Below are 12,491 nucleotides of genomic sequence, written 5' to 3' on the forward strand. Positions count from 1 at the left end.
GAAAGTATGTAAGATTTTAGTCTTTTTTATACTGATTTTAGTATATTTGTCAGTTTAAGAAAAATAAGGATAAAATCGAAGGAGGAGATTATTTTTTTTACTGTTTTATATGTGTATCTCGAGTCAGTGGCATTATTAAAGTATGTGCTGTTATTTTTGTCCTTGATAAGGTGAAAGAACACTCTACGATTAAAAATCCTTCGAAAATCATAGATTTTTAAGATTTTAATATAAATTCAGACTCAGCGGTCCACATCGTAAGTCAAGCAAGTTGCCTGACTGGTCAGTTAGTTTGAAATTTATTCTTGATAATAGCGGATTATGACATTGTTGATAGACCGGATTGATCGGTTCTTGCACAGTCAGATATCCGGGTGAGACTTGTGGTGTAAAAGTATACAGAATATATCCTTGCTGTACTTGATTTGATATGTCTGTGTTTGTCTGATAACTTCCATTAATTGCATCACAAATAAGATTGACAGCGATTGTCGAGGATATATTTACAATTCCGGGACAAAAATGACGGCCTTCAACGTGTGGGTTATTGCTGTGCCTGAAAATACTTGCTGGTGGGGTCATTTTTCTCCACTCGGCATGAATTTTAGGAAAAAACTCATCAATTGTATCATTGACCGATTTTATTTTAGCTCGTCTGGCATGTACCCGAGAAATTTAAATGTTGGTAGATCTGCTTCTGTTACTGAATATCTGTTGAAAAAATTTGTTTAGGTTCGTTTTTCGATTTAATTACCGCTCGTAAACTACTTTGATATATATATATATATATATATATATATATATATATATATATATATATATATATATATATATATATATATATATATATATATATATATATAGATAGATAGATAGATAGATATATACATATATATATATATATATATATATATATATATATATATATATATATATATATATATATATATATATATATATATATATATATTCAAGATCAGACATAATTCGATTTAAGATTTAATATTTCAATCTGTTAAATAGTTTTACTATCTGATGTTATATCAATGAGGTATTCTCTAAAACTCTGGCGTAATCTTTCTCGATTTCTTTTCTGTTCACTGCCAATAATATTTTAGATGATTTATATAATATTTCTTTCATCAAGAGTAATAGAAAAATAATATTCCCAGTACATTTTATCACCCCAAGCATCAAAAGTAGGGTCATAAGTATTTAAGATATAATAGATTATTCCACTAGCAAGGTCAGATTTATAATATTTGAGAACATTTACTACCACCTGGGGTGAAGCAATATCATTTGTTGTAAAATCAGACCGTGGTGGTTCAGGTATCAGTGCAGGCTCTGGAGGTGCGACATCAGGCCATCCTAGCACTGATCGAATCGATGACTGATATATATCAACGCGTAATCCGGAGACTATATCTCTATTGCGGATGATAGTGTTGGTTCAAGTACTGTTATGGATATCTTGGATTCTTTACCTGTGATATTTTTATTTTCTACATTGAAATTCATCATTGATCTGTTCGATTTAACTGAATGTGGGTATTCCAACAACTACCCGGTCAGGTGTTCCATCATCCTTATTTTTATTTGCAAACACCAAAGAATTATTTGATTGTAATCCACCAGACGATCTTGACCGGATATTGGTAGAATTGTAGTATACTCTCAACTGCGCCAGAGCTATTTCTTTTACTGGAATACTGAACTCAGGGTTAGGGACTTTACTGTTATAATCGTCGTTTTCAGCGGGGTTGTATTTCCGGCTATCTGCTCAAGTAGTACTGTCATTATTTAACTTTACATCATTTTTCAAATGATAGGTCTTCAAAATTGTTTGCTTTTCTGTCAGATTATTAACTGTTTGCTTTTCCATATGTCGGTTTTCTAAATCGATGACTTCATTGTATATCTTAAGGATCACATTAAATGCGGAATCTGATATCATTGTATCGTTATGGCTTGATAATATCTGCGACGACAATTTCGAATATGTGTTCGATGCTGAGTGTAATTTTACAACGTAATCGTGTAATTTTGTGCTCGTGCACGTGGATATCTTTTTTCTCGATAATATTAAAAACCTCAGCGATGATCGCCGATGATGAAACACGTATTGTGGCTACTGCTACTGTCAGTGGTGTTAGTGCTGATAACACCACGCCAGTACCAGCAGTGAACGCGGAGACCGTATACACAATAACATCACTGAGAACGGTACGTCTTCGGTATTCTTTTTTACTTTCTTTGTATACCTGTCAATTATGCGTTTCAACGTTATTTGCCAATCACGCACTTGATCATATCTAAATTTTTGAATGTCGATTGAAATACCCATTATACTCTACACAGTAACCAATTGAAATGTTTCAGAAACAAATTCCAGACAGCACCAATAAGATGCTGAGGTTAAATTCTTATCAGCTGCTTCCAATAAAAATGATTTTTCGTCTCCGCGGTTTAACACAATAGACACAAACCCCGGAAAACGTATCGGTCGAATGACGCCAGTGATATGTAGTGTATATAGTACATTTTGCAGCGCTGATCACAGACAGTCTGTACACACCAGTGACTTATGTTTGATAGTATTATTTTGTCTTTGACCATGTCGAGAATCCCGATGACACTGTGAATACTATATTGGCAAACAGTTTGTGGGGGATTGTAATCATGTTAATTATTTTAACGATATATGGAATTCCACCTATGACATCTTCTTGTGTTTTTTTAATTGTATCAATACTAGTGTTGATCGCAGAGAGTTTCATGACAGCAGTCAACGGAGCGCCAAATAATTCCTCTGCGGTTTCATTAATTTTTCTAAAGTTTCTACGAAGATTAGTGAACATATTTACATGAACGTCATACTCGGCCCGCAACGTGGATAAGTTGCCATCTACGGTACTGTAGTTAACGTCTACATATTTTTTGTTGCCGCGTGTTCGTCGGATGTTGGATCTCTTAGCAAGATTGTTTTAATTTTGTTCATGCTGAGTTCACCTGTCATTGTGTCGCCAGTATTTATCAAATGATTAGCAACGCTTCTTGCAATTTCATCTCTGATGGTTGTAAAAGATATATTTGAGTCTCTGATTCTACCCCCGTCAGTAAATACTGGAATGTTATCCGTGGTAGCACCAAGTACTCTACAAACTATATCATTCCATCTGATATTGATCGTTTTTAAAACTCCGTATTTATCCTGAAAAATAATTTCTTCTCGGTCAACTCAAGAGAGGTTCCAAATACTAGCGAGTTCATCTTTTGTCGCGTAATTTGACAGTTCTATGTCGGATTTTTTTAACTCTTATCATTACCATCGCAGGATTTTCCGTAAATATCTACCATTATTCGTTATAACGTTCACTTGTATAATTGTGAACAACTTTGTGAGGTGGTAATGATGGTGTATTTGATATAGCATCGAGTACAGCAAGTGCTTCACGGCCGCATACTGGTGGATCGGTTAATTTTTATGTTGGTAGTATTGAGTACCAGGTTTTTAATTTTAATATACTTGATAAATTCCTGTGGTCGAGCTATCTCATGCGAATCGAAATAAATAAATCCACGGAGATCAATTGCGTATGATACCCAGTGCGTTCCAGGTCAAGTGCCTTTATCGAGATTAATAATTCCGGTTTTAATATTGTTTAGCCGCTGTAGTAATTGATCTCGCATAAAAACACCTCTACAAGATTATTTTTAGTTGCTTAACAGCATCAAGTAAATCATAATTTGACATAGGTGAAAAACCATTGGTTTTCACTGAAGTGTTCCTGGAAGTCTCAGACCTTTTCCTCGATGAGTTCCTGGAAGTCTTAAGCCATTTCTCATTGATTTAATTAATGCCTTTCCACCAGTTGTTGTAACGGCACCTTACCCTGCCGTTTTGGCAATGGCTGGACCTTCATCGGCTATCAATGCTAGTATTGATGGCTGGATCTTCAGCGCCTATCAATGCTAGTATTGCCGCGAGAAGTGGAAATATGCCACCGGTCTTAACACCATCTTTGATGGCACCAGCGGAAAGTTCAAGTCGTAGTCCAGTCTTGGATTGTTTGGCTTTATTAAATTGTTTAAGCTCACGTTTTGTCAACGATAGTTTATTTTGACCACCTATAATCTGATTGTGTTTGAGTGTTATTTTCGTTTCTGGATTTTGTTTACTGATGCAGTATGAAGTTTCTTAATCTGACCAGAAGTCTGACTGACACTAACATGATGATATGATGACATTTTATGATAATACTCGTATTTCTAAATCACGTGAATTAGGGTAAAATATTAAGATTTTCCACTGGTGCATCAACAACTTTCATTCTACCATCAACATCTTCAAGTAGCATTGCTTTGTCGCTAAGTATGACTACGATTGCTCTGTAATTAGCACCAGCACCTGAATTCACGATAGCCCTGGAGTGTATATCAACGACAGATTGCCTAAATAAATCCAAGTGTTCCAGTGAAAAATAATATATCGGATACAGTGCTGTAAAATCAAACTGCGAGATTTGTAAACCAGTATCTATATTTTGATCACGTCCCATATACGACAACAATCGATGATACGAATGCGCAACATAATTCTTTTCAAAATTTAAAATTGTATCCTCGGATGGTTCTTGATGTCCTTTTATTTGTAAAGAAACCTCACTGACTCCAAGAGTGTCAAATATCATGTGGCTGCGTTCTTGACTATCCAGCCGATCAGCATTTTGTAGCGCAACAAATATGGGTCTTGGTGCAGAAATACCCTACAGAGTCGCTATTTGCCGTGTACATAACCCGGCAACATTACTTTGGATACTATCCGTGGACACTGCAAACCATGAAAAAAGAGACTTACCGCCTGTGTTCATAAAATAAAGTAATCGCTGTTCTTCAGCAATCGATGGAGTCATTACTGGTATCCATAGCGATAGTTTAAACAGCAATACTTTATCAGCAGCAGTTGTGACTGATTGCCAAATAGCATCATCATCAATACCCTTTCGTACAAGCAAAACTGTATGTTTCGCTCCAAAGATGACTTTTCGGACATTTTTGCAAAATCCAAAGATATGCGACAGTGGAATCGCGAATGAAAACCTTATATGGTTACCTTTCAACATTAGTTTACGTGTAGCAAATCCTAAATTGTAATTGTTGTTGGTGCTCTCTAGCATCAAAAAATCAGCAGCTGGTCTATCTATCACTGTAGCTGGTTGTGTGTCAGTCGCAGTATTTCGTGGTACTTGTACTTGAAGAAATTGCCTATGAAGAGGATGATCAGTGTTATCTTAGGCAAACAGCATTGACGGACCAGTTGATCTTGTATAATCGTCGGAGTATCTTGCTAAACCTACTATTGTTGTGGCAACGTCAGCGTCTTTTTGAATTTTCTCGATGTTTGTTCCATCAATCATGTATGTGGCACTGTCTAATAACACCATACTACCATTATTAACAAAACCAACTATGGCATCAGCCTCATATTATGTATTGAGAGGAACATCTGTTACAATCTCACCTTCTACTTCCATAAATGCCTCGGCGGGAAGAAAATATCTACTTGTATCATGGACCTCCAATTCAATTCTTCCTAGTGCCTTAGACACACGTGCGTCGTAAGTATAATATTGATAATCACGCACGAATTCGTCTTTTTGAACTGGTTTTTCCATGTCAAATGCTGTATCAGATATACGTTTGAACATCTTATTATACTGCACATTTTTAAATCGTGGTCGCCTAGATCTTCGGGAAACTTCACCTCCTGAAATAAAACTCGTGTTTATTTTTTTTCCTCTCCAACACTTTCTGTTCCTTGATTTATCAAGGCTGTTAGTTTTTGATTTGCGGCCTGATTTATTATTTTACTGACATCCGCGGACATAGCTTCGGTAGAAGGTAGTTTTACTGATTGACCTCTTTGAGGTGAACCACGTTTGCCTATTAATCGTGCTAATCTATCCTTGGCTGCCGTGAAAGCATTACAGGCAATATCACCGACAGCACCAAGGCCTTTATCACGAATGACATCAATAGCTTTCATCGATAATTGTTTTGCAATTGGCCCTGCTTTAGGAGCCATCCTTCTAAATAATCCCTGAATAACATTTCCAAGTCCATCTCCGTAATATGCTTCGTAAACAGGTAATCGTGAGTTTACTGCTCTGATCATTACAGGTCTGCGTTCACCATCGTTTATGATCATCTTATTTACTTACCATTTATCTAATTATTGTAACAATCAGTCACTGTAGTCATCAGCAAGTTCATCGATAAGTTCCCGGTAAATGTTAATATCCATAACACCACCTGTGAACAATCGTTGACAGATACCAGCTGCTTCACTGATGATTTCCCAAGAAGTATTACCTGCTCGTTTTCCTCCTATGAGAATTCTAGTCGTTCTACGTCGGAGAGAATATTATTAGGACATGGAATAAGACCATTTCCCGCTTTTGGAGGTTCTCCTTCAAACAGTTTAGTAATAAAATCTTCATCTTCCGTTTGTTGTTGTCGTTGTTGTTCTATCTGTTGCAACGGTGGAGGAAGTTGTAATTGTGGTTGTGACGAAATCTGCTGCTGTCGAGAACGATGTTCTTGTTGCATTTCTTCTCTCCACTCTGGTCGATATTTCGTTACTTTTTGTTAAAACGTGTCATATTCTGGATGATTTTTATCAACCTTGGTAATTGTTTAGCAGCAAAAATACGAAAGGAACCCAATCTTTTAACCTTATCTCCGGTTTCTCAAATTCGGGTTTTAAGTAAAAAAAACATATGTTGCTATGCCCCAATGCAGCAATGCTAACAATAAGTTTCGGATCTTTATTAGCAAATCGTCCAAGAGCATAATTAGTAAGCATTTCAGTAGGTGGTTTTTGTTGTTGCGGTAGAGGAGGTTGTGGTGGCGGTGTTGCAACGATATATGTTTGAGGATTGGGTTTTGGTTTGGGTTGAGGTTTTCGCTGAACTGGTTGTTGTCGAAATTGAGCACCTAGAAGATATTTATCTATTTCATCTAAATACGATTGATATATTACATCATTATTTGAGATTCGATCCCTTTTAAATTTTATGCGAAATATCCATTTATACCAAATGTCCCTACTTACAGGTTTATCATGTTCGGGTTTTAAATATCTATATCTATAAGTAAAACTCGAAAATGCAAACCCACCTAGTTTGGAAATATCATTGTGCATCTCTATTTGCCTAACAGCGTTATTGGTAAATGTATCAAGCAGTTTACTCTGTTCTTCCGGTTCCGCTTCTTCCCGTAATTTAAATTTAGGCGCAAGTTCTTTCTTTTGTTTCACTGATACCCTCAGTTATTTCTTCATTGACAGATGGAGGTTGTGCGGCAGTATTTCATTAGAAACTTCTCGTAAAATGTTTTTTGTTTTCTTAGTTCTTTCTGGTATTTTTGCAATTTGCTCAGCAGTTTGTTTTGATACCGGAAGAAGATCCTCATTAATGGCCGTTGCAACTCTTTCAGTAACTTTTGTGACGGGTCTAAATAATTGTTTAGTACCTTCGGCATATTCAGCTTGAGCTTGTAGTTTTTCCTTAACAGCATCTCTCAGTGGTGTATAACTTTTGTATTGCTTCTTGTCGTTCTCCAGCTAATCTAGTTGTGTAGGATCCTCCGAGGTTTGCCATTATTTGATATAACTTTTTTTATTGATGGCAGCAACGAGGGCACTGTATCGGCACCCCAGTCACCGCCGCAATCCTTTTTTGGCGATTTTCAGGAAGGCTTATTTTTGCGATTCGAGAGCGAGTCAATTAGAGGCTGTTCACCCCATCTGCTGCTAAAACTAAGTTTTGAAATCTACAACTGTACTAAAACCTTTATGGATATTTAATCATTCATGGTCAGGTTTTAAATCAGCAACTTCAGCTAAAGTATCTGCTTATCAGTCAAATAGTTTTCAGACAGTATGTTTAGGGAGGTAAAGTCAAGTGTTACTTGCAGATCTTGTTCAAATAATGATGTAAAAGAAAATTCGATTTAAATAGGAAATATAATAATAATAATAATAATAATAATAATAATAATGATAATAATATTGATAATAATAATAATATTGACAATAATAAGCGCAGGTTTGAAAATAAAGCAAAGCATTGTTTCTCAAGGCTCTATCCTATATTTATTTGTTATATTGTAAAGCTGTTGGTTGTTTCTCTAGGCTTTATACATATGCTGTTAGTTACTTTTGTTACAGTCATTGGGTGTTTTTCAAGGCCCTTTTTGAAAAGGTTACCCAATGTTCCAAATGTCAATAATTTTAATATAACAACTGAACATTAAACTTTGACATCGATAAATGTTAATATCAACTTCTATCATAAAAACTGTTACTTAAATTACGTATGTTTGTCCAACTGCACACAACTACTGTGATACCAAATCAATGAGTTATTACTTGTAAGTGATGCACCTGATATTTGCATGTTGAAATTGTAATGCCATACAAGTTTGTGCATGTTAATAATCCAAATGAAACTTAAATTTGAGTCTGCATTTCATCCCTAGTTCCATTCTGATTGTAAGGGTTCCCCACTTCATCAAAGAATCAGAGACATCTTGGAGTTACGGTCTAAGCTTAACTGGGCCTTTACTCTAGTGAGAGTTTGGGGCCCCGAGTGACCGAGTGATCTAAAGCACTCTCCGTTACGGATCACTGCCATCACACCTCTGTCTGCGTGGGTTCGATTCTCCGATTCGGCCAATGTGGGTATGTGAGAAAGCTTGCCAGTAGCTTCTCGTGGGTCTTTCTGGGGTTTTCTGGGGTTTCCCCAGGTTCTTCCTCCACGATTAATACTGGCCGCCATGTATAAGCCTATCGTGTGCTGAAAAATGAAATTAAATCCCACAACAACAACAAAAACTAATGAGAGTTTATCAGCCTTAGAGAACACTGTGAGTCATTGAATGGTCTCCGGAAGTTTAACGGCCAACGCTAGACAGTAACAATATGTTGAAAAGACAATTCGGCCCAAGACGCATATATATCTGTGTGTGTGTGTGTGTGTGTGTGTGTGTGTGTGAGAACACAAACTAACATATATTGCGCTTTCTAATTAAAATACTTAAATACATTTATTTTTTTGTGCTAAAAAATATATGCATCTGCCCAACGACAGTCTCAATTAAAGTCGTCTGGTCAAATTATCTATATTGATTTATCAAATAATAATACTTAACAGATGATATTCTACAGAATACGCCTACATTTTTCTGTGAGTAGCGACAACTTACATGAGATATTATACTAATATATTTGATTTTAGACTTCAGATTGTAACACTGCTTCATATACGTTATATTTTTGGAGTGACTAAAAAGGCATACACATTGTAAACTTTCGTGCTTATATTTTGAATCGGAAATTGTTATGATTAGAATGGTATTAATTTGACAACTTAAAATGTTTTTGGTGTTTTGAATATTCATTATTATCAATTTAAATTAAATTTAAAATACGAGAAATTTTGGTAAAGATGCATCTTACGTCGTGCACATTTATCTGTCTTTTTCGTAACTCATAATAGCAAAACGCAATAATGTTCTGAATTAAATTTATGTGAAATTATCGCAAAATACCTAATTATGCAATTTTCAACCATTTTCCCGGTATCATTTTATTTGTAAATCATAACAAATACGTTCAAATACGAGAAGATCTCTTGTAACGTATGTATTTTGCTTGAGAATTAAGGTTTTGAGACCAAGTGGTCACGTGCCTAACAAAATCGACCTTCTTTCACAGGAGATATGATGCATCTCATTATTGTCTACGTAACTCCCAAAGCATCACGTCCATCTCTACTATACTTCTTTTTATGAGACGTCCTTTCTCCACAGTAACATTTGTCTTTGGGACGGTTTTCCTAAAGATATCAGAAAGCTCCTAACCATTATAACTTCGGAAAATATTTATCTAGTTCACCAAATGTTTCAAATTTTATTCTCAACCTATTCTATTTTACAAACTAATTAAAATGAGAATGAATAATTAAGTTACCTAATGCAAGGATTTTGAACTATACGGTAAAAACATATTATATAAGAATTGTCAAAATATATGTTAAAAATAAATACTTGTTAAAACTATTGTCAGTTGTATTATAAAAGTGGGCCGATTTGTCTTTCGAGTTGGGCCGAACTGTCTTATTTTCGGTCCAAGCTGGGCCGAATTGTCTTGGGCCGAATTGTCCAAGAGTCGTTGAAAACTGGTCTTTTGGCTTAGTTAATTTATTCATCAATATAATAAACGATATAAATACACTTTTTAAATTTGACTTTGCATGGTTTTTTATGGCTTTGTCAGGCTTTGTTGGGCTTTGTGTGGCTTTGTCGAGTTTTCTAAGGTTTAGCAGTATTTAGTAGGACTCTATTGTACGTGGGAAGACGCAAGATACTGGAGGAAAAACTTTAAGTGTGAAGTGTGTGATAAAATGTTTCCTCATAATCGAATTTTTAAACAGCACATGAGTATTCATGCTGGAGGAAAACCATTTAGATGTGAAGTATGTGATAGGAAGTTTACTCGTTGTAGAAGTATAAAAGAGCACATGCGTATTCATACTGGAGAAAAACCATTTAAGTGTGAAGTTTGTGATGAAAGCTTTGCTCGAAATGGAAATTTAAAACAGCATTTGAGTATTCATACTGGAGAAAAGCCATTTCGGTGTGATGTATGTGATGAAAGCTTTACTCAGAAAGGAAATTTAAAACAGCACTTGAGGATTCATACTGGAGAAAAACCATTTAAGTGTCAAGTATGTGATGAAAGTTTTACTCAGAATGGAAGTTTAAAACAGCACACTATGATTCATGCTGGAGAAAAACCTTTTAAATGTGAAGTATGTGATAAAAGCTTTACTCAGAATTCAAATTTAAAGCAGCACTTGAGGATTCATGCTGGAGAAAAACCATTTAAATGTGAAGTATGTGATGAAAGCTTTACTCAGAATGGAAGTTTAAAACAGCACTTGAGGATTCATACTGGAGAAAAACCATTTAAGTGTGAAGTATGTGATGAAAGCTTTACTCAGAATGGAATTTTTAAACGGCACATGAGGATTCATACTGGAGAAAAGCCATTTAAGTGTGAAGTATGTGATAAAATGTTTACTCGTAGTGAAAATCTAAAAGAGCACATGCGCATTCATACTAGAGAAAAACCATTTAAATGTGAAGTATGTAATGAAAGCTTTACTCAGAATGGAAATTTAAAACAGCACTTGAGGATTCATACTACAGAAAAACCATTTAAGTGTGAAGTATGTGATGAAAGCTTTACACAGAATGAAAGTTTAAAACAGCACTTGAGGATTCATACTGGAGAAAAACCATTTAAGTGTGAGGTATGTGATGAAAGCTTTACTAGGAATGGATATTTAAAACAGCACATGAGGATTCATACTGGAGAAAAACCATTTAAGTGCGAAGTATGTAATGAAAGTTTTTCTTGGAACAGAACTTTAAAACTGCACATGAGGATTCATACTGGAGAAAGGCCGTACAAGTGTGAAGTGTGTGATAGACTGTTTACTCGCAATGAAAATTTAAAACTGCACATGAGGATTCACACTGGAGAGAAACCATATAAGTGTGAAGTGTGTGATAAACTGTTCAGTCGCCGTGAACATTTAAAATTTCACAAGAATATTCATACTGGATAGAAACCATTCATCTAAAGTTTGTGATGAGAGGTTTAATAGTTCACATATTTAAAAATTAAAAATGCACATGAGAATACATATTGGAGAAAAGCCACTTCAGTGTGAACGGTGTCATAAAATATTTTAGTACAGTCTAGTTAAAACTGCACCTATAGAAACATAATGGAGAAAAACCATATAAGTGAAATTTGTGATAAAATGTTCATTTGCAGCAGATATATCAAGCAACACACAAGGATTCATACTGAACAAAAAACATTTATGTGTGAAGTTTGTGATCAAAGGTTTAGTTGGTGTAGAAATTTTAAATGGCAAATGGACATTCATGATGGAGAAAAACAATCTAGGTGAAAAGTGTGATAAAATGTTTGATCACAATGGATATTTTCAACTGCACATGAGCATTCATACTTGATGAAAAACATTTAAGTCTAATGTTGTCGACATATGTTAAGTAACCAGTTATGAAATAGTGATATATTACTATTATTCCACATTAAAAAACAATAACTCATTTTCATATAATAATGAACACTTCAAAGATGATTTTGTCTGAGTTTTATTCATAAACATTTTTTGCAATACAAATGAACCTTTCTATGTTGTCTTCACATGATTCAGTAAGGCTTTGCATGACTTTATTTGGCTTTTAGTGGCATAGTCAGCATTAGCAGTGTTGTGTTCAAATGTTATGATGTAGTGGAAAACTGATGGTGTACATAGGACAAATACTGGAGAAAAGTCATTTAAGAGTGAGGTATGTGATAAAATGTTTAATAAATGTGGAGCTTT

The 12,491-nt window shown here is 35.1% G+C and overlaps 1 protein-coding gene across 1 annotated transcript; it reads left to right on the forward strand.

Annotated features, from left to right (window-relative positions):
- Positions 1-10,252: 10,252 nt before the first annotated feature.
- LOC149789802 (uncharacterized) lies at positions 10,253-12,242 on the forward strand. The gene has a single exon (XM_089971792.1). It carries the CDS (start codon positions 10,470-10,472, stop codon positions 11,697-11,699), a length of 1,230 nt encoding a protein of 409 aa, XP_089827918.1. The 5' UTR covers positions 10,253-10,469; the 3' UTR covers positions 11,700-12,242.
- Positions 12,243-12,491: the final 249 nt, after the last annotated feature.

The sequence above is a fragment of the Sinohyriopsis cumingii genome, chromosome 10 (assembly GCF_028554795.1).
Source record: "Sinohyriopsis cumingii isolate HCF-2022 chromosome 10, ASM2855479v2, whole genome shotgun sequence".
Classification (NCBI taxonomy): domain Eukaryota; kingdom Metazoa; phylum Mollusca; class Bivalvia; order Unionida; family Unionidae; genus Sinohyriopsis; species Sinohyriopsis cumingii.